General features: G+C 44.8%; 1 protein-coding gene across 1 annotated transcript; it reads right to left on the reverse strand.

Annotated features, from left to right (window-relative positions):
* Positions 1 to 148: 148 nt before the first annotated feature.
* Positions 149 to 23,098, reverse strand: LOC109285808 (uncharacterized). The gene is made up of 4 exons (XM_019497931.2): positions 22,517 to 23,098; positions 14,083 to 14,621; positions 11,791 to 11,857; positions 149 to 6,844 (listed from the first exon to the last, which is right to left on the reverse strand). The coding sequence occupies exons 1-4, from the start codon at positions 23,028 to 23,030 to the stop codon at positions 5,325 to 5,327; spliced, it is 2,640 nt and encodes an 879-aa protein (XP_019353476.2). The 5' UTR covers positions 23,031 to 23,098; the 3' UTR covers positions 149 to 5,324.
* Positions 23,099 to 23,534: the final 436 nt, after the last annotated feature.

Genomic DNA, 23,534 nt, shown 5'->3' on the forward strand with positions numbered 1-23,534 from the left:
AGTGGAAAGAACCATACTATTATTGGCTTCTTTGCAACACTGTTTGCAAGAACATCACAGGCAAAATAATCCAGGTTAAGCCTGGCCCTGCTGACTTCAGAGAGACCAGGATTTCACTCCATTTTGGTAAAAGAATGTTAAACAAGCATCAAAGGATACTGTTTTATTTGAGTTAAATTATCTTATGACATATGATACAATATTAACGTAGACTAAGTACAAGAAAAATATTTTAAAATTAATACAATATTTGGAAATGGGATACTTGAGATAAAAGCCCCTGTAAACTAATGTAGTTTTAACAATATACCATACTCTGGAAAACTCCAGCAGAAAGCATACAAAGAGGCACAAGCCACAATGTTAAATTACAATATGCTTAAGATGTTCTTCCCAGTTATAAAACACTTTGTAAAAGTAATAAAATACATTCAGATAAAATCTTTAAAACTGCAAAATGTTTAAAATGCAGGTTGAAGCATTTTTTTTAACATAAAAATGGAGGTCTGTTATAAACCAAATCTTTATATAAGTAGCATCATATAACCTATATTATTTTCCTTCTGCAATGAACAACATTACTATAGTAAAGTACTATAATGTTACATGCATGGTGTAACAGAAGTAATCTGCAAAATGGTGAGTATATTAACTCCGTCTCTAAATGAATTAGCCAGTCTTATACCATTAGTCACATTCCAAGATAGTTTAACTTTGCAAGAACCCCTATTGGAAATCTTCACGAAGTACAATACTACTCTGTGAGAGCGTGAATGGGAGAAAATCTCTCAGTATTTACACTGACAACCATGTATCAAAGCACCTCATTTTTTGAGAAGGCTTTTAAATGGATTTTAAATACAAGGTATAGCATTTTACTGGATGACTTGGAGTTAACATTAACTTGTTTTAACTAAAGGAGCTCAAGATTTGTTAACAAAAGTAAGTAAAATGTGACCATTACAGGGTAAATGTGCAGTTACTTATTCTAGGTGCCATACAGCTGGCATTCATTTAAACTATGCCCAGGTTCTTTTGAACTGAAGATCACAGCATCAGTGTTTATGTAGCACAATAGTTGGTACCATGCAATGGGTTCAGGGCACATGTAAACACATGAAGGCCAATTTCTGCTCTCAGTTAAAATGCTGCATAACTGGAATCAATCCAGTTAAGTTACTCCATCTTTATGTTGGTATAATCAAAGACAGAATCTCAACTGAGAGATGGATTTTTTTTCTCATCAGCTACTTCCTAATTTACTGCTGTTTCCTGTAATTCATTGTCAATGCAGTAGCATGAAGATTGATATATTCTAATGTGCTTGCATCCTAAAAGATAACTTGAGTGGAACAGAAGCTATATTTGCCATGTTTAGTTTAATTAGGCAGGGCCATAGTGCATCTACTATTTTAAAGACAGTGTTAGAGTGATGTTTAGCCATGATGAGCCAGAAATTATGCAAGAGGCAAAGATTTCTCAGGTGATATCTTTTATTAGACCAACTGCATAGTTGGGATGGAGTTTGACAAGTTTTGAATGCAAGACATATTAAAACTAACTTGGTTATGTTTTTAATTCAATAGTTTGTCAAATTCTTTCCCAACTATGCAATTAGTCCAAGAAAAGATATCACTCTAGAAATCCTGCCTCTGACTTTAATGGGAATTTTCAGAGTTCTGCAAGTGCAAAACCAGAATATTCATATAGTGAAGCACTTTCAGAGTGCAAATTTATCTTATGTTTACTAGATAAAATACTTGCTGATACCAGCCTCCTGCCATAACTAAATAAAGCAGAAGAGGTGTAGAAAAATAAACAGTAACAGCACATGTATGATTCAGAATTTGAGAGTTGTGGTGTGGGGAAAAAGTCCTTTTCACTGAGTACATTCATAATCCAACATACCAGCATTTTCACAGATACTGTAACCCCTGCCCAAGTAATGATATAGTCAAACCAACCAAAATAGACTATATCTGGGGAAATGTTCTTACATCTGGGCAAACATTCCTGTTCAATATTGCATGACAACACCTGCATTCTGCTCTGGGGAGATTAAGCCAGATTCTGATCTCAGTTATCCAGGGACTCTATTAACTTGCAGATACTTCAGTACATATCTGGGGTATCAGTGCATAACATGGCCCACAGGGCACAATACCTGAAATACTGACACAAGAACATGGCTTTTATACGTGTGAGCACGTGTCTTTGGTAACTCTTGCTGAAACAGCACAGTATGCAGATTCTATCTCAAAGATTCACCCTGTCCTGGGCTTTGTTAATAAAGATTTGTGAATTAATGATGGTTTATTAATTAACCATCACAAAACTAAGTTCAACCTCCCTCTCAAGGATTGACTGCTTCTAAAGTCCCTACCTCGGAACTGCTTAGCCCACAACCTAGATCCTCTCTCTGAGGAGCCACTCATTCCTCCCCTGTATCTCCTCAGGGTGATTTTTAGGAAAGTATCAGGAGACCCATTTTACCTTTTTTTCCAGTAAAATCACCACCAGCTAATAGGTAGGACCTTCTTTAAGCATTTACGAATTATTTGAATCATCTGCTTCACGAGCAGATGGATATTTTCATAGGAATTAAACTCCCTTTTATCTTTGACCAGTTTAATTAAATTTGCAGAACAGAGGGGCTAGAAATGCCACCTCTCTCGAACAAGAAGGCTCCTCCATATATATAGTCTTTTTTGGCTCAAGAGCATGCTCTAATTCCAGGACAGGTTTCCTTTCCTTTGAATAAAAGATTCTCTGTTAAGTAGTAGTAATAGTAGATTATACCTTTTAAGTGTTGCACACTAAAACTGCTCGAGATTTATTTCTACTGTAATGTATTGTCATCCTAATCTAGATAATATAAAATAATCCAGTCTTAGAATGGATGAAAATTGTGATCCCTCTGAAGTCAGTGAAAGTTGGAGTTCACCTAAATGGAGTGAAGAATTCGCACAATGTGGCTTGCACCACTGCACTGGCCTCCTTACCACCTGACTGTTGTGTTACCTTGGATGGAAATGGATGTCACCTGACATCTCATTGGTGCCACCATGAAGTTTGTTATGGAAGCAAAAACGCTGAGTAAATAGAGATTGATATCCTTTGTTCCTCCACATGAAAGGAAAATCAGTGGCACAATAAAAGGTGGTAATAGACTCTGCTGCTTTATTTCAGCAGACGTCTAGTATCTCTGTGGCACTTTCCCCTCTTGAGTCAGACAAGCGCCCCATGGGTCTGGCTGGGTGGAGGAACACCCCACTCTCCCCCATTCAGCCAGACCCACACTGGGATTTTCCCTCTGTTCATAGGCAAGCACAGAGTGGGGGAGTACGAGTGTAGATGATTTCTTATTCTGCAATTTCCCATTCAAGTTCATTTTTAAAGTTTTATCTAAGACAGTGGTCACCAACCTATCAATCCTGATTGACAGGCCGATCCTGGAGCCTCTTTTGGTCAATCCTGGGCTGGGGGAGAGCTGGGCGCACAACCCCAACCCCAGCAGGTCAATCTGTGGGGGAGAGAAGGTGCAGAGACGAGATCAAAGACCCCACGGTGAGCAACTGACTGGACGGCCCAGCCAGAAGCTGGGAAAGGTACGTGGGACCCCAGCCCAGCCAGGTGGTGGGAGGATTGGAGCCCAGGGGTACCTTCAGGGGTGCGGGACCCCCTCCCCTCCACTGGGCCTCCGGGTAGGCGCAGCTCAGTGCAGCCGCAGCACAGAAGTGGGACCAGGATCAGGTCCCAGGTCTGGCACTCTTCACAATCCAGGGGCGGGGGGATGGGGTAGATCCTGGGGTGCCTTTTACTTCCAAAAACTGATCTTTGCCATAAAAAGGTTGGAGACCACTGATCTAAGAAAAGCCACTCTGAGCTCAGCAAGAGCTGTCCAGGGAGCTTAAAGTGTTCTGCCACAGGCAGAAATTGGAAGAAAATTTTGTTTCCTTTCAAAAATATTTCCTTTTGTTTTTCATTGTTCAGGCCAGTAACGTTCAATGTTTCGCTTGCAAAGGCCAAATGAATGGCTAGGGCCGGTGGCCCAAATAGGGCCCTGTGACCTAGATTTGGGCTCTGCACCAACTCCCTCAGCCCCACACCCCTGGACAGGCTCCAGGATACCTATGTGCACAAATCTAGCATGCTATCCAGCCCATGGGGCTTCCCACGTGTCCGGATATTTGGCAGCAGAGGAGCAGCAATTGCTGCTACTGCTCTCCCGCCACCAAATTTTTCAACCTCTGGCAATTCCTGCAGGCCAGATCTGGCCAATGGGCCAGAGATAGAGAACCCCCCCCGCATTTTAAACTAATTTGAACATTTTCTCCCCCCATTACTTCTCATTCATCCTAAATACTGTATTCTTTCAAATATGAGACACTTTTTTAAAACAAAATTTTCTTCTAAAAGTGGTCAGCATCTTAAATTGGTAGAAAAGCACATATTTGTGGAAAAGTGCATGCACCTGGAGGTTTTGGTGTACTGTATTATTTTTAAAGAGGTTTATCTTGATCTGATATTTTGGGGGGTTTTTTCTTAAATTGATTCATTTTAATATTTTTTAGATGCATCTAAATTTTCTATGTCCTAAATTTAAAGGTATATGGTATTCATTTTACCTCCCCTCATACACTTAAGTGTTGAAAAAACAACAACGCTAAAAAGCAAATATAATACCTAAAAAACAAATTTACATTTTTCATATCAAAATGAAACAAAAACAGCCATTTACTTTCATTTCTTTGTTAAAAACCAAGTTTGTAAAAATTACATTCTATTTTGATCAGCCCTAAACAACTTCTAAAGCTTAGTTGCTTCTAAACATCTATTATCTTTTTTCTACCTTCAGTCTGAAACAAATTCTTTCAGTTTACACAAAGTCCCACCACTCTGTATGGGCTGGATAAGATGACAAAGGCAAAAAGACTGGTATTGCCCTTTTATAGGAAAGGCATAACAGTATGTGAAAGCAGGTCCAGATTGTTTTGGTTTTCCATTTTCAGTACCTTTTAAAAATCATCCGTTTCTCTTTCCTTCCTCCTCTTTTTTGAATCCTGCAAAATCTTATTTTAAGGCACTGCTTTGTTAAAAATAAAGTCGGAACTGGATCCAAGCTTCTATTCTTCCCAGATGTCAGAGAAATCACTTGAAAAAGCAGAAATATCCATTGTGTTTAGAGAGTGATAATCCAACTAAGATTACTTTTAAGGGTTCCTACTGATAAAATTTTAATGCAATATTCTGTGCATGTTCACATAGAAAAATTCAAATGTCACACTAAACTGTCCATTCACAATTGCTTCACTCTACCATAATTAAGATGAAATCCATAAAATAGATATGCTGGTTCCGTGTTCATAAGCAATCTGATTGATCCTTCCACGCACACAGTCAAGAGAAACAAATATCAATGTGCCATTATGTACTTCAAAAGAAGAGTGGAGGGACACGCTGGTCCATAGGCTTCCCTCTGGCATCTGACCTCCAATTTGCTGAGCAATTGCTTTGGGTTGCATCTGATCTCTAAGCAACTGATTTAGAGTAATTTTGAGTATATAGCAAGAGTGGATCAGCTTTAAATTAAGAGCAACACTGGCAATTCCCCTTTCTGTAAAGGTGAAATACTTCTGAGCCAGTTGTCCTGAAGAAACCAACTGTATTTGTTTCTCATGGGAGGAGACTTGGGTGAAACACAATAATTTGTTTCTGACCGCTCCTGTAGGCAGACCTGTAACAGAAACTGCAGCTGATATGGCAGTGGAAACTGCAGATGGGATCCAGATGAGGCTAAACATACTAATCCCAGAGCTGTCTCCAAAATACCGAACATTACATTGAGGAGGAGAAAGTATTTCAAAGCTAATCAAATCTCCAGCATTGACTTTGGTGGCCTGAGAGGCAGATATTGAGGTGTCTCTGTAATTTACACCAGACTTAAATATGTTCATTAATTCTCTGTTGGTACCATTCCTATTAATGTATGAAACCAGGGAAAAGCCTTCACGAACACATGTGTGGCCCATGGAATACAATGCTTGATGAAAAACAAATTTGACAACACCCATTTCGGTGAACTTTATAGCTCTGCCATCATGCGATAAACTTAGCATGTAAGGGTCAGAAACGGAAATAACTTTAAAAGTTGGTCGATAGTTAGTTTGGTAGTACACTGCAGTTGACATCTGCGCACTCATGGCCACTGCACCCGTATCATGGGATAACCAAAACAAACTGAGTGGTGTATTAAGATCATAAATATTTAAGTCTTTACTTTGGTTGCAGAATTGATTTGGACTCCTCAGAAACACAGAGAGAATTTGGCTTGGCTCTACCTCTGCAGCACTGCTTAAACTGGTGCTCTGGAAATATTTGCCTTCTGGTTGCTCAATACGAACAGCACTCAGTTCATAGCCTTCCTCGCTGTTGTTTAGTTTCAAGGAGAGTTGAAGAAAGTTTCTGCAGTTGTGCTTTACAGCAAAATTGAGATCAGTCCACATCAAACCATGTTGTCTGAATACCAGGCAGTTTTCTTCAACTGATATGATTTCACAGTGAAGCATTCCCTTTAACTTCAAGTTTAAGCCAGGGTAGACCTGAGAGCTGTTAGATTTTGCTGAGGGTAAAATAACGTTTGCAGCCCAAGATTCGGAAAGCTTGTTTTCACTGGCTGCTGAACAAACAGTATCACTGGCTGCGGAACAAGAGACAGCTACCGCTCCATCTTCGCACTCTGCGCACGCCTGGCATTCCTGAATTTCTTTGTTAAAGAAATACTCCTCTCCGCACAATCCCAATGCTGCATCTTTTTCAGCAATCCCAAGACATCGGAAGCCACCTGTTCATGGGAAGTAGGCAGATTTAATCTTTAGATATCACATATCACATGCTACAAATACTCTACAGCTTCTCAGAACAAATTTCTTTTATACATCACCTGATACTAGCCAAGCAAAGCACAAATTAGATTATTCAATATTATCAGAAGACCCTTGATAGTAGACAAAGTTTAAAGATAAATGCCCTGATCCCTCACTTTGTCCAAGCTGCTCTGGATGGCCCCGGGTGAACTTTTAGTATCAGGCCTCCCTTCACCAGAGATAATGATAATAATAATTTTTAAATTACCATTTTCATGCCCCCTTTCCTTCTGGTTCGCCCATGCCTGTGTCTGGCCCTGGCTGTACCTGCTTAAGTGCAGGGGAGCTGCAGGTAGCCTCACCATCCAGTATCTCAGCCCTAATTTGGAGGACTGGGCATAATAATCCTGTTATACAGTCACCACATTCCTGCTTACACATGCCCTGTCCCCAACTCACTGGAGCTCACTCATTCATGGACTGGTAGAGTTACTTTCAGCCAGCGGAGAGTTTCCCACATAAAGTCATCTCCACCTTACAGCTGCCTTACAGCTACATCCCCCTGCTTACAAGGAACATAGTATCCTTAATAGATCAAAGAATATAGTTGTTGGGTACGTTTTCAAAAGGGTGTTTCTAACTTTGGGTGTTTTTCCAGAGGTGCTAAGCACACACAACTGCCACTGACTTCAGCTGAAGATGCAAATGCCCAAAAGTTTTCAGGGGGAGGGCAGGATGAAAATCAGGCTGTCAGAACTGGTCATGAAAAAACTTGAGGCTTTGCTAATTGTGAATGTGCTCTACAGAGCCTTTTAAATCATGCCTAACCAAAAACTTAAAGTCCCTTTTTCTGAAACTTTCATGAAGTGCCTCCTGACACCTAAATATTGTCTCTATTTATCCAGAATTCTTCATTAACTCTTATACAAGCTCTGTTTACTCACAGTATCAAGACTGAAATCAAATGCTGGCATACACAGGGAACATGGGCTGAAATCTGAAATCCAGATGTTGGCCATAGACCCCAATTAGTCATGTTTTTCTTCCTATACAGGAGCATTAAGAGCCAGGGACCAGCAAGCTACTGCAAACTGCTGAGCAAGCAGAAGACTACCTCCAATATAGTTAGAGCTGCCAGACAGACCAGTATATATATAGCATTTTAACACACACTTTTCTTTTCATACTCCCTTACCTGTTTGCATTTCATTCACTTAAAGGATGTTCTCCCAATGACTCAGAAATGTCATTACTCTATAGCTGAATGACTATGAAAAGAAAACCTATCTGCATGTACTTTTAACTGGTTTATGAAGTAGAAAATAATCTGTTGCAGTGTTTAGCAAGGTTTATTTTAATTTTAAACATAGTTTGCCCTTTAACATACACTTAGGCAAGTTTTTTAATGTTAGATTATTACTCTGTATTCAGGGTCTGCTGTTCTCAATTCATGGTCTAGAGCCATGAATCAGGATGCCATGGCACACTGGGATGCCTTGAGATACTTTCAAGAGTGCCACAGGGGGCCATGCAATATTAGCCCTTTTAGATTTACAAACGTGATACACAGAATAAACCCATAGGTTAGGTACAGACATTACACATAAACCAATATGAGTGACTGGAAACTGGTCTAAACCTGTAACAGAACAGAAGTTCAGTACACAGGCTGGTTTAAAATGGTGAAGCCTGGTCTAAGATAGACCCAGATGGATGTTTAGGTTAGTCTATCAAACTTTTGTGCCAGATCCCCTCCCAACTCAAGTTAGGTCACAGTCCCCCAGTATCCCAGGATGCTTTGCAGCTCCCCTGCTAACTGTCCCTTGCAGGGCATGTGGATTAGCCTTGGCCCACACTCATCTGCTCTGGCCCAGTGCTGGGCCAGCCTTGACCCCAAGCTGTCACAGAGCCAAGGCAGCAAAGGCCCCCACCCCAGCCCACACAGCTGAGGGGGGCTGCATGAGGGGGCTTCCCCCCTTCCCTGCTGACTGGCACAGCATGGCTTCTTTCCTAAGCCCTGCACCCCTGCCAGCTGTTAGCTCCCCAGATCCCCCCCACCCCAGTCCCCCCTACCCTACTCGCTGAGGCCCTCTAGATCCCCCAAATCCTGTCTGGACCCCCCAGTTCCTCCCCCCAACCCTAACTGGGTGACGCTGAGGGGGTGCACGCAGGTGCACATGCACCCCATGAGATCGGCTGTGCGCTCCCTGGAAGTGCCAGCTGTGAAACTGGAAGCACGCTTCCGCTTTCGCCACTGAGGGACAAGGTAACTGGGAGCTGCACAGCCTGGCTGGGCAAGAGGAACACAGGGAGGGGGAAAACCCCTTTTACACAGCTTAGGGAAACCTACAGAAGTTTGATCAACTCCACCTCGGGCTTTTTGAATGTCTGTATCTAGCCACAGTTATCAAATAAAAATCCATAGTTGTGATCTAGGTTCTTTGCAACAGGAAAAAAATGGTCTATTATTTTTCTGTAATAAAAAAAGAAAGTGTGAAAACTAAGAGCTGGAATTTCTGAGGGGTGTTGCAAGTGTATCCTAGGGTGCCTTCCATGTAAAAAGGTTGAAAGTCACTGAGACGTGAGAGCTTGAAGAGAGATCTTCAGCTTTTGTCCCTCAGCATCCCAGGCTGTACAAAAACCACCGAGGATCATAGATGCATAATGCCGACTTAGAGAGCAGGGCAGCTTACTGAATACATAATTAAGGGTCAAATAGCTGCAGAGCTCCTCAGAGCGAGCTGGAATGGTAGAGAGGAGAAGCGCCTCATTTCATGCAATGCTATGCTAATATGCTTTCTTTTCCTTTCGTTCTGAAGCTACATGGTCTGCAAGGGCTGCTACAGCTGAAAACACTTTCACATGCAGTTCTAAGGAAACCTTCCCTATTCAACATCTGGCTCTCTCTCATATGTCAGCTCAGATTTCCTTCCCAAACCAGACATCTGATTTCAACCTCCCTATTGACAAGGAAATTGGGCTGTGTAAAATAATGAACTGTCATGAACAGACCCATAATGATTTCTGGAAATAACAGTTTTTGAATAATTAAAAAGGAAATTTAAGAGAAGAAAAATTTCCCACTCCCATGACTAAAATGGGGAGGTTAAAAAGGATGCTCTCTCCTGACCCAAATGACAGATTATTTCAAAGATTGCCCCTTCACCTGTGTGTAGAGCAGACCATCATTAAATTGGAGGTGTTGAGGGTTCCTCTCCTTTCACCTACATTGCTACTGGATTTGGGTGATGTGGAAATGTCCCACCAAATTACATACCTCATCCTGACTGGATGTCCCATGACATCAGATGTCTGATCCCATAACATCTGCCTCCATCAGATGGCTTTACAGGCCCTGAGTTGACCTGGCTCCTTGAAAGACTCAGTCCTCTGGTGAGGTCACATAAATGTTACCACTTCCAGGATCAGAACCATATGGGATGGCAACAAAGCAGAACCATTAGCACATCTTCAGCCCTGCTTTCCCAGAATTGAGCACCCCAGAGTCTTGTCCTAAAGTCCTTCCTAATATCTCCAACTCAAATACCCCAAATAAAACTCCCTTTGTCTCAAGTGGTCTTAAAGCCTTAACCCCTTCCAGCTTCCTTTCTCATATTATGCCCCTCCCTAGTGCTATCTTGCTTCTTGAAAACTCTTTCTGAACATTGCCCATCCTCGGGGACCACTATGATGGCTGTCTCTCTTCCTGAAGCCTTCCTTCCTGCCTATGCATGTCAGGCAGATTTAACTGAGCCCATGTCCTCTCTTTAATCCTTCCCTGGGGGAGCAGTGGATGCGTTCCCATCATAGTCTTCATCTGTATTCAGTTTCTACTGAGCAAAAGTGATGATCCAGCCAACAGGTGAATATTCACTGGATCCCAGTCCCTTGGACAGGGGAGGAACTCAATTTACAATCCCACAGTGTTCACGGCCTATGAAACCATTCCAAGTTATTCTTTTCAAATCTCTTCTGGCCAGTTAGCTATGCAAAAATCAACATGCCTACTGGCATAGTGCACTCAAAATTTTCATTAAGTTCATACTTGTGACCTTGATGTTCATACTAATTGGAAAGGGACAGTCTAGGGTGGGCATATGAGGTTAAAGCTAGAGTGGAGAAGTTCAATGGAGCATGTGGTCTTAAGTCAGGAGGCTTCTGAATATCCCATCCTAATATGTTGGAAATGAAACCTGTAACCTCACACCTCAGCACTCTATAGCAGTGGCTCTCTAAGCTTTTTTGTACAAGGACCCATCCATAAACATCGATGGCCAGTTCTGACCTAGTGCCCTTCACTCCTGACCTGCTCCCCCAGGCGTCAGCCCCCCAGTGTGTGGAGTAGAGGGTGGGTGTGTGGGGCGGGGGGAAGGAGGGGGCACGGGGGGCCCCCAAGCAGCCCCTCACAGGCTGGAATTTTGCCGGCTTGCAAGGGAAAAACCACGGTTTCCCACATTGTTTTCCTTTAAAGGAAAATCCATTTTTAAATTTTGTTAATCCATTTTTAAAGTTTGTTTGCGCTCCTTTCGTATATACTTGCAACCCAGTTCTGCACTGCAACTCACAAGTTGAGAAACGCTGCTCTACAATACAAAGAGTATCAGATACTACCGAGATGGGGGCCATAATAATATGTACTAGATCAAATCAAATCATTGAACAAGTGCAAAAGACAGATCACTTAATTATGCTTTTATACCAGTTTCCCAGCAGGAGTAATGCCATTGATTTCAATGGTGTTTATTCAAATTTGCAGCACTACAAATGTGAAGAACAGTACACCTAAAGACACTGGAGTGCTGCAGGAATTAAAAAACCCAAACAGAAGTAAGGAAAGCACCTTCAACTTGGACGAATTCACCACATAGGACTGAAAATCCAGTAGATGTAGTTCTTTGTTAATCACAGAAAGCTAAAAGCTTACCTGGGGTATTCAGGCATTTTATCCTCTCACCACAAATGTTAGGAGATTCAGTGCATTCATCTCTGTCCTACAAATCACAAGAACCATATTCAAATTTAGTGAACTGGCTGTCATGGAAACCTCATGACAGGAAAACACTTACCAAGAATGCCAAAAGAAGAACAATTTAATTCAATTAATGAAGTATCCAATTAAGTCACAGTGACTTAACTGTACCAGTTTTAATTCTGTTAGTTAAGGATGCTGAAATTTGTTAGTCATTTTATATAAACGACTGGCTCCTACAATAGCTCTAATGACTAACTTTACCCTAGAACTGCTCTCCCACTTTGACCTCCACAGGCACGTCCAGACGAGTGCAGTTGTGCAGTATGTGGCATCGCAAATATGTTTGCAGAGCCACATACCACACAGTCCACTGTTCTCCACACTGCAAGGGCGTGCTACCCAAGCATATGCTGCATCATTATTTTTTTCCACAGGTTTTTCTGATCCCTGCATATCCAGAAGTAAAAAAAAAAAACAAAAAACCTGGCACAGCGCACACTTGGGCAGTGCTCACTGCTGAAAAACAGAGCCAGGCCACCTAGAGCTGTACTCCATTCCCCACTAGGCTCCGCACAGCAGAATTGCCATGGCTGCAGCCCCAGGAGGTCCCCAGGACCCCAGGTAAGGCTGCTGGGGCCAGGCCAGTGCTTGTCCCACTCTCCTCTACCTGACCTGGGGCAACTTGCTGCATGCCAAAGCATGCATTGCACAGGCGTTCTCTAGGGACAAGTAGCTGTGGCACAAGGTGCACCACTGCTACTTGACCCTGGGGAACCAATTGTCCACACATGTCTGGACGCACACAACCAGTCCAAACTTTGTTTCTGATCATATTCAGTTTCGCTTATTCCCCACCAGTTCCCTACCCACATCACATTCTGTTTCCAAGCCATCACTGTTTCCAGCTCCTGCAACTACCACCTTCTCCCCCAGTGACCCCATCACTCACTGCATTTCTATCATATTCTCTGTCCCTCAGGTTCTCAAATTCAGTGTCAGATTCAGTCTCCTTCTCTCTATATGGATGCTCTCAGTGAATCCTCCTGTTTTTTCCTATAAAGCACCTCTAGACTTTACTTATTCCAGTTATTACAAGAAGATAGAAAAAATGTGATGTATTAGTCAAGGGTACAGTGCTGTTTGTGAAATTCTTCCTATTACATTGCTTAACTCATTGTAAAGTACTAACTGGCAATTGGGATGATAAATAGTCTAATGCACAAATGTACTGACATAGTATCTCAACTGGGAATAATAAAAATAATAAAGCTTTAATCAGTGTCCTAAATTCCTAAGAGTCAATAGACAGAGACTGCTAAATTTATGTGGTTTGTATCACGTTTAACTGAAACATCTTTATTCCTTTCCTCAGTTTGTATCTTGTCACTTTACTTGATGCGCCAGCCTAGAATAATACTCGGTTCTCTAATTCTATATAGGAATGTGAACACTCTACTAGCTTGTTGTATGTGCATAAATTAATTACACCTTTATCTAACCTCTGATCTTTATGTCCTTTGATTACAGCAACCTCCCCCTTGCTGGGCATGAAGACATACACCATCCCAAGCCTTCCATCAATACTGCCAACAAAACACATAATTGTCCACTGGCCTGCCCTGGCATCTCTTTAGTTTCCTTCCATCATTTCCCTCACTAATTATGTTAATTTAAGATCCTTATCTATGACTTCCAAGACCCCCAGAACCTACTATCTTGCTCAGTCCTACTCCACATCTAATAGCTCCACTCATGTCCCTCACCAGTTCTTTCTTGCCTGCTTTTGTGGCTGGATCCCATTCTATTATTTGCTGGTGCTACCCTCTTCTTCAAGTTCCTCTTTAAAACAGACATCCCTAAGGAGGCCTATACACCCCAACCCCCTACATTACTAGAGAAAGATGTGCATGTAAATATGTATGCGCATTGAGAAACTAAGAAGAACAATCACATGTTTACTGTTCCCATGACTTGTTCTATGATGGCTATTTAAACTCTGTGCCCTTATTTTCTGCTGCATAAAGAATCATTACAAAGTAAATGTTAAAGCACATATTTTGGCACTAACACAATTGAACCTAAGAATTATAACCCAGACATGGGACATAAAACAAATACTCTGAATTTCTCCTGTCTCTTATTAGCTGCAGTCTCAGCACAGTATTTCCACAACGCTATGCTCCATACGCTTGGCAAAATGCTTGATAAAATGTTATTAAAATATACAATATTCTAATGCTTCACCTGGCAAATCCTATCAGTGTTTGCAGAACATGCAGACATTTGGAAAAAGCCAGCAGGGCACAAGGTGCATTTTTTACATTGTGATGGTGTCTTCTGGAAATTGCAAAATTCATCACTTTCACAAAGGCCACAGTCCAGCAAAGATTCCCCAACATCAATCACTTTTGCATCAACTTCTACTTTATGCACAGAGTATGATTTCTGGAGATGATTTTTGACCTGGTTCTGAAGTCCTTGAAGATGAGCTTCAAAATAATTTTGAATATCTTCCTGCAAACTCTGGAATGACATTTGTTTCACTGTGTTGAAAAGCATGCCATACTGGACTTTTATCAGATCCATTTGCTCGTACATTTTTCTTTGCTGTTCAAGAATTTCTTGTTGCTGGCTAACCAGTGTGTTCTGTTGTTCAAAAAGTTTTTGTTGCAAGTCCACAATTACCTTCTGCTGGTTTTTTAGCATTTCAACAAATTTCTCTTGCCCTTTTACAAGCTGCAGTTGCAATATTAGTGCATCTTCAGATGGGACTTCATTTTCCCCTGAAATGCAAACAGTCTGTTACTGTGTCTGGCAAAATAATAATAATAATAATAACAACAATTTTTCAACTTAATTAGTTACCTATTGAGAGGCATTTAAAATTTCATCAGACCTTCTTTTACACCTGTTTAAAATATATCCCCCCTGTACTTTCAAGATCTAACATGCAAGAAATAACATTCTCCTGTATTTTGTTACAAACAGAATCATAGAAAAATAGGGCTAGAAAGGACCTCTGGAGGTCATCTAGAATCCAGTTCCCTACCAGAGGCAAAATTATCTCCAGCCAAGCCATTCCATACAAATCCTAACCTATTACTAAAACTGCATGATCAACCCTACCACACAACTGCAAGGCACAGCACCCTAACCTGCCATGGGTAAAACAGAGGGACAATGGCAGCGACTGTCTTGCTGCTATTGTCAAAATACACTTCGGAGATCCAAGGAAGAGGGCCTCACCCCCTACTACAGAAGAAGGCCAAAACCCCAACAGTCTGTAGCTATCTGACTATGGGGTAAAATTCCTTCCTGACCCCAAGTGTGATGATCAGTTTGATTGTGAGTAGAGGAGCAAGACCCTCTAGCCAAGAACCTCCAAATTTTAGTCCCAGCAAGAGCAGTGGCACACCCCAGTGTGGTAGCCAGAACCAGAGGGGTTACTATCATGAGCAATAAATAATATGCTCTTGGAGGCATTCAGACAATAGTCTAAGCAGTTAAGATTAGCTAATGCAAAGCTTGTAAGTTTGCAACCTGCAAGTGGAATTTGTCTGTCACAATTTAACCAAAGTGTTCAATATAACAGTTTGCACTGATCATGGGACCACTGAGCCCCAAAAATAAGTAGAGCTATAAGATTAGCTGATCTAACAGGTTTTTTAAAGGTCAAGCCATAACAAGATCTGACCACCTAATATAATTAGCACATTCCGAGGAATCCAGGAATAAGAAATCTAAGGGGTTGAGTTTGGGCGGGTAATGCTAATTTCAAAACTCAAAGTAACGTGCTGTAATTTGCTTATTGAGTGAACTTGAGTTCGGGCGGTAACCTTTCATGATAATTTCTAACATCTTTTGATCCCATAGGGTAACAGCTATGGGGCAAGATTGTGAGTGGCTCTAAAGCCAACAGATTAACATAAGATAAGGCATAAAGGATCGTGCATGTCAAGTGACCAGTTAGAAGAACGGGACAGAAGAACCATCGCTGTACCAAGCCTGGACCCCGGACTCCCACTGTGAGTGAGGACCAGATCCTGACCAAGGGACCTTCCCGGTGACCCCTGACTTCACTGAAACAACTTGGCGCGCACCTGGCATAGAGGAACTGCCAATAAGTTGCCAACCCCATGTGGGAACTCTTTGTCGTTCTATCTGTTGTTATCATTCACTATTAGCTCATTATTACTGTACTATCTGTTTGTCACATTAACCTTTCTGTTAGCTGTTGTATGCTAAGCTATAAGTAAATTTGCCTTTACTTCACTCCCGACTCGCCTCCTTGATCCCGAACCCAGCAGCCTAATGGCTGATACACTCACAGTGCCTACCTGGCCTGTGACACTTCAGTCAAGATTCACAACCTTGGCTGCAACCAACCACCAATGCTCCTGAGGAAGGTGGGAAAATAAATTAATAAATAAAACCAACATCTGTAGTAACAGGAGAAGGGGGAAAAATCCCTTCTGCCCCAACCAGAAGAACCCAAAGGCATTCTGTTCTGCAACTTGGGGACAGCAAGCATAACTCCACACATCACCCCCTCTAAGTCAGCAGTTCCCAAACACTGGGTCACAAGCCCAAATGAGGTCTCAACATCAGCAAACGGGGGTCATGGGGGTGGGGGCTGTGGGTTGGGAGTGAGGGGCCATGCTGAGGAAATGGGGTCATGCTGAATGAATGGGACCATAAATGCAGTTCTGCCGAGGAAAAGTTTGAGCCAAAACTCCCCTTTCTTTATCCCTCCATAAATCTTATCCCAGATTCTTTAAACATATGTTTATGCCCATAAACATGTGAATGGGCAGGCTCTTTAACTTTGTCCACATAAATAAAAATTAAAATCTCTTCATGTTTCATTTTAGAATCAAGTGATTGTTTAAAAATTAATCAGTTAACATCTAGAATTGAAATACTGACATCAACAATAAAGAAGAATTTTTAACGTAAGAAGCTCTGTATTATTAGCTTTTGATATCCAATAGTAAAATTTAATAATCAATTATCATGTTCTATATTTTTGTTAAAAAAAAGACTTTCTACCAACTTATTGTTTCAGTAGTCACATACCTAATCCAAAACACATTCACACACAAGTAACTGTATATGTAAGGCCAGTGAATTTGAGTCATGATCGCAGGAGCAGTTCATATATTGATGAATATGTGCATTTCCAGATTCATTAAAAATAGGCTAGTCAATGTCAATGAGACCTCTTTGTAGTTACGTATGCTAAAGTAAAATAATCAAGCACAGTGCTTCAAAACATAAGTGAATCATAACTGGGAATGAAGGAATTCAGTGTCACCACCTCCAGGCTAGAGACAAACATTACACATAAACCAGTTTAAGTAACCAGAAACTCGTTTAAACCCGTAACAGAACAGATGTTCAGTGCACATAAACCAGTTTGAAAATGGCTGAAACCAGTTTGACATAAGCCTGTTTGAATGTAGTATCAGATTTAACTGATCTGGGTCAAACTGATTTATGCAATGTCTGTCCCAGACTTCTTCCTGGTTTAACTTAAACCAAACTCCTCCAGCATCCCAGCATGCTCTCTGGGTTGGGTTGGGTGGGGCTCTCTGCTCCACAGCAGGGCCGGCCCCTCCCCTCTGCTCCCTGGCTGGAGCTTGGCAGAGACTGCAGGCTGCTCCCCCCCTGTAGCAGGCAAACTGAGTTATGCTCAGGCTCTTAGCATAACTTTAGGCCTTCCCAGAACTAAGCAATTAAATTGTACAAAGAGCATTATAAGGCACTGGGCAAAGTGAGTGCTGTGATTGGGGTATGGTGGGCTAAACAGGTACAGTAGTTTCCCTAAAAGGAAAGAAAACCAAAAATAGAATAGGATTGGAGTACCTTATCTAAAAAGATGAGGTAAGAAACTTGAGGATTGGATCATTTGAGATAAGAAAGTTACAAAAATAGTGGACAAACAAAGAGACAGTGTGTGTTTGTGTTGCCACCCTGGGGAGACAGGAGCAGCCTTGGAATTCTTGCTTTGAGTAACAAGGAATCCAGAAACTAACATCCCACACACCCAGCAAAAGATCTGAGGCCAGTACCACCGAAAGTCACTGCTGTAACTTCTAAGGAACCGTTTGCCAGGTTGTATTGCAAGGATAATTATCTTGTAATAAGCTGTGAGAGGGGAGACAGGAGGCCCCCAGCATGGCCCAGACCCCTAATCAGCATGGCCCAGACCCCTAATCAGCATGCCATGGCACTCACCGCAGAAGCAGAGATGGGCGGCAGCTGGGAGGAGACCGGACCATGGATGCAGACACAGGCACAGGCTCGGCAGTTTCCCAGCTGCCTGAGCCTGCATATCAGAGAGAGCTGGGGGTGTGGCATCTGAGCAGTGCAGGCTGCTCAAAAGGTGGCTGGGGAAACAGCTGGTGGTGAGCTGGGGAGAGAGGAGTGGAACACCAGCTGGGAGACGCCGACTCCGGACCCGAGAGTCTCCAGCTCTAGCCCCAGCTTCCCAGAGAAGGAGTTGGCCATCTACCTGGAGACCCCGACCAGCGAGGCAGGAGGCAGGCTCAGGGGTTGGCAGGAGCCAAGGAGCCCCATTGAGAGGCAGCAATCAGGTGGGATGCTGCTGGGGAGCGGCAGGGCTCCGACCAGGAGCTCCGGAACCATGGCTGAGGGCAGACCCTCAAGCCTGCGACCATCCTTGGACACCCCTGGGTGAGGCAGAGCACGGGGAACCACAAGCCCCCTAAAAGGGGAGAGGAGCGACACCAGCGAGAAGGACCAGGACAACAGGACCTCAGGTCAGCCAGGCTCCAGGCCAGGGACACCAGAAGAACTGGTAAAGATGTGGCATAAGGTCTCCCCCAGTACCTCCACCTGTTAGAGGGGAGGGGATAAACAAGTGCCCTGTGGGATAGAAAGGAGCCCCTAGAGATAGAGAGAGAGACAATCTAGGGAGCTCCACTGGCAGGCGCCGGCGTTTTCAGTTGAGTTACAGATGACCCCAGCAGAGGCAAGTTTATTTTCTTGAAGAGGGAACAACCAGCCCGAAGACCAGGGGCAAACCCCTAAAGGTTCATGGCCAAGAAGACCCAGCACTTGCAAGACAGGCAGGGTGGGGAAGTCCTGCTGGGAGCAGTATCAACCCAGGCTGAAGGCGTGGTAAGGGTCGGGTAAAGGGGAGGTTTGGATTCCCATGAAGACACCCCCAGGGTTGAGATGCCTCCAGGCCCCCGACAAGGAACTGCCTCCCCAACAAATAACACCGAAGATGTGGCAGGCAAGACAAGGGGCAGTGCCCAGACCATCTAGGTGGCACCGGAATAGGGTTTCGCTCTGACATTGCTGGGAGGCAAGGCACCAACGAAGAGGTCCCCAAAGCATTACGACACCTACCAGTGACATAAGCCTAGGAGTTACTAATAAAGTTCACTTGATATCAAATTGGACAAGGAGCTGTGTCAATCCTTGGAGGTCTCTGGTAAAAGGAATCCTGGGGCAACACCTCAGTCCCCCTCACTATTACCTGCTAAGCAGGAATTCTCCCCTCCCCTCTGCCTTGGTCAGAGGTATCTGTGCATTAGGTAGCAGACCACATGATGGCTATGGTCCATGCTGTGGCAGATAGGTAGCTGGTAATGTCCCTCTGTTGTTTTCTTAATGGGGTGATAAACACCGACTTAGGGGTGACAAACACTGCGTTATCAATTCCCTGCTGGGCTGGTCAGGAGTGGGGGAGCCCCTCCCTAATCAGAGCATCCTGTGGGGTCTGGCCACACACCCCTCAGCTCAGCACTGAAGACGGGAAGGGAGGGCTGCTCTAGCACCCTCCGGCTTCTAGCCTGAGCCACTGCAGGCATGTACCTGCATGTCTAAGATGTCAGTGCAGTTACGAACTCATTTAGCCTAGCCAGGTTAGACTAACCTGAAAAGCTTGAATCAATTCAGGCTCAGGCTTTTTGAATGTCTGTCCATAGGCCCCATGCATCCCCATAATCAGGTACAGCATGGAAATGTGTTAACATTGCACTGAAGTATGGCACCCTGATAGATTATGTCTAGATTTTGTTGTTGGTTACTGGACTTCCTCACTTTCAACTTCTCAACAGGCGCTTTCTCACATTTTCACCCCCATGTGTATTATTCATTTTATTTTCAACAATTATTCAAATCTCAGAGTACTTTCCTGTATGCCATGCAATATACTTCTATTGAAAAATGTGTCAACATGTAGACAGCTGGTTTGCTGAGACCACTGCCTATCATGCTGGCCAGTACCACCTCATTGTTTTCAAGTCTCCCTATCCATCTGTCTCTTTTTTTGTGTGCATGTGTGTCTTCTTACATCTAGATTTGGGGAGCAGGAACCACCTTTTTTCTCTCTCTTGGCATAGCATCCAGTGTAATAGGGTCCTGAGCCATGACTAGGCTATTTGTGACAAAAAAGGAAGAAAAAGCAGAGTGCATATGGGCTAAAACCTTGATTCTGCAACACAGTTAAGTTTGTGTTTGAAGTTATACACTAGCTTAAATCCCATTGACATCAGAGTGACCTAACAATGACTGCCATTTTAAGTCTCACTGAATGTAGCAGAACTACTCATGATTAACTGATTTTCTGAAGCAGATCCCTACAACTTATAGAAATGTTGTAATAGTGGCTGTTGTGCTATTTTCCATGACCCACATGAGTTTTCATTCCATTTTGTTGTCTAAGCACTCAACAGGCTCAAACAAGATCCAGAGATAAACCTTTTGGCTTATTTGCCTTGCTTGGATTTTGTGTTGGTACAATTCAAATTATGTCAATGATCTTGCTCCTAATTTACATCTGCATGAGTGGAGAATTGAGCTCTTCGCCTTTATCCTAGGCAACTACTTAGTTTTGACCTTTTGTGACCTCTCCTTTCATCACAGTGATGGCCCATGTACTCCAGCCACAACCAACACTACTGTGGAATGCAAATGTGTAATAAATTTTCATAACTTTCCTCTGTGAGCTCCAGCAACTCACTTGGATGACCTGCCAGTGCACCACTAAATTTAGCTGTAGGAAACCTAAATATGCCCTCAAATCAGAATATGCTGAATGCTACTGGTGAATCACAATTTTAGAGCAACAGAAAGTAGAGTTAAGGTCTTGCCTGGATAAGGAACTTGTATTGAAAACAAACAAAATTTAAATGAATCGAAAGAAATCTTATTTGCCAATAGGATTCTCTCAAGCTGTTGCATCTTTATAAAGGGTATTTCAACAAAAGTCTTTAACCTTTCCTATATTCTGCCCTTTCTGAACAGCTGGTGTCAAGACTTTTAGTTTTTGCCTTTGAACTACAACTATGAATAAGGGCGTTCTACCACTCAGACTGCTTTAATCTTAACATGTCCAGTAAAAATGCCAAAATTGTTCAGATCATCTCTCTAGGCATTAACTATCCCAAAGACATCAGCTCTTTGATTTTCCACAGGAACAACAGAAAAGTTCAAATGGTCCCTTTCCTACTTCCCATCAGCCTTAACCAAAAACATGTAATAAAATAAATCACACTCCTTCATATACTTTATCTCTTTCAGATGAGACATTAAACCAGGGTCCCAACTGCTTTGTGTCCATTAAAGATCCAATGCCACTTTTACTATAGTGTAGACATGCACCCAGACATCCTAGCCAGACTATAAAATTACCTCCTGCAGACCCAGACTCCCCAAAGTTTCAACTAGATATAATATACTTCACCAGCTGTGTTAAACCAGTGTGGGCTAACCTTTTTGGCAGGAGTGGCACGAATTAGCCCACATCCTCCCGGAGTGCCACTGCAATCCCTTCCCCTGCTTAATTCATTGCTTTGCTTCCTGCTCCATTGCCTCTGCCATGCTGGAGGTTGGCCACCCCTGTGCTAAGCCATTCATCATACAGCACTGGCTGAGCACTGTTAATTTGGCATTTGCCACTGCAAAAGATGCAGACTTTCCCTGGGGCTGGTGAAAGTAAGATTGCTGTAAGTGACTCTGGAAAGAGGTGCTCTTTATCATAACTTAGCGTGTCAGTGGGATTCTAGCTGACAACACTAACCCTGCCCGATCGCAGATCAATTCATTCCCTTTGGAGACAGGCTGTAATTTTGTCTCATGGAAGTTTTGTTTGAACTTGCTGCAAATTGAGACGGTAGAAACAGCAGATGGCAAAGTTGCCAGACGACAGTGCAAAACTTTTCAGCGGGGTAAAAAAACCCAACCCGTTGTTTCTCTTCTCCTCGCCAGGCTGCAGCCCTCATCTGAGCAAAGAGAGAGATGAAAACGAGCGGCGATTCCCTCAAGGGTGGCCAAGACAAGTGCCACAAATCTGAGCCCCAGTTTTCGAAGGTGGCAGCTGACTGGGGACGCCCGGCTCCAGCCTGGCTCTCAGAAGTGCCAAGGGCCTTTGAGCAGCACCAGCCGTGCCCGGCTCTCAAGGTCAGGGCCTGGGTGCCCCCGGTCTGGAGCCGACAGTCCCGAGGGACAGACGCTGCCCTTGGTCGTCGGCTCAGAGGGATGCGGCGCCCGCGCTTGTGCTGGCGGCCCAGCAGCAGCCTCCCGCCTCGCCCCAGGGCTGCCCCGCACCCAGCAGTGCCAGCCCCCGGCGGCCAGGCACCGAGCGCCACTACCGCCGCCCGGGGCCGCCTCCTGCTCAGCGCCCGGCCCCGCCGCCGCCACCCACCTGGTCTGACATCGCAGGCGAGCTGCACGCCCGGCCCGGCGCCGCCCGGCTCCGCCAAGTCGTCCCCGAGGGCCTGGGCCGCCCGCTCGCCGGCCCGCAGCAGGGCGGGCTCGGGGCAGCCGGCGGCCGGCGGGGCGCAGCGCGGCGCGGGGCGGCGGCGCGGGGGCGGGCGGCACTGCTCGCCTCTGCAGTCGCGGCCCGTGGCGTTGGCGGCCGCGGCGGCGCACACCGCTCCCGGGCACGGCTCGGCGGCGGCGGCGGGGGGCTGCTCCGGGGGCGGCCCGGGGCCGGGCGGCGGCTTCCCGTGCGGGCTGCGGGTGGGCGTGGGGCTGTGCGCGGAGGAGCGGGCCGGCCGGCTGGCCCTGCCCGCGCAGCGCGGGTCCCGGCACGGCCGCTCGCCCTCGCGGCTGCAGGGGGGGGCCCGGCAGCCCTCCGCGCCGCCCGCCAGCGGCGCCAGCGCCAGCAGGATGAGGAGGAGGCGGCCGCAACGCGCCCGCCACGGCCCGCCCGGCATCTCCGCCCGCGTCCGCACCGCACCGCACCGCACCGCGCGGCACGGGAGGCAGCAGGCGTAAATCCCGCCTCGCCTTGCCCGGCCGCCCCGGAGAGCCTGGCGCAGGCAGGGCGGGGCCGCCTCCGGCTTCCCCAGCGCCGCCCCTCCCCCGCAACCCGCCGCGGGCCCGGCCGGCACCGGGACTGCTCGCACGGGGAGACGTCTCCCCGCGCACGGGCACACCGCGGGCACGCCCCCGCCAGCACGGGGCACCCCCGGATACACCCCCGCCCATGGGCACATCCCCGCACGGATACATCCCCCCCCTCCACACACACACCCACCCACCCATGGGTATGCCCCCCACACACGGGTACATTTCCCTACAGATAGACATTAGACATTGGGGCTGGAAGGGACCTCGGGAGATCACTGGGTCCAGCCCCCTGCCCAAGGGGCAGGAAGTCAGCTGGGGTCAGATCACCCCAGCAAGGTAGGCATCCAAGTGTTTCTTAAAGGTATCCA

This window comes from Alligator mississippiensis, chromosome 5, assembly GCF_030867095.1.
Source record: "Alligator mississippiensis isolate rAllMis1 chromosome 5, rAllMis1, whole genome shotgun sequence".
Taxonomy (NCBI): Eukaryota; Metazoa; Chordata; order Crocodylia; family Alligatoridae; genus Alligator; species Alligator mississippiensis.

Bases quoted from the DNA above. Each gene is read 5' to 3' on its own strand.
- LOC109285808 (XM_019497931.2), bottom strand. From the start codon at position 23,030: ATGCCGGGCGGGCCGTGGCGGGCGCGTTGCGGCCGCCTCCTCCTCATC. The intron at 14,622-22,516 runs GTGGGTGGCGGC...TTTGCATTTCAG, and splicing joins CGCCTGCGATGTCAGACCAG to GGGAAAATGAAGTCCCATCT. The intron at 6,845-11,790 runs GTAAGCTTTTAG...TCCCATGAACAG, and splicing joins AAAATGCCTGAATACCCCAG to GTGGCTTCCGATGTCTTGGG.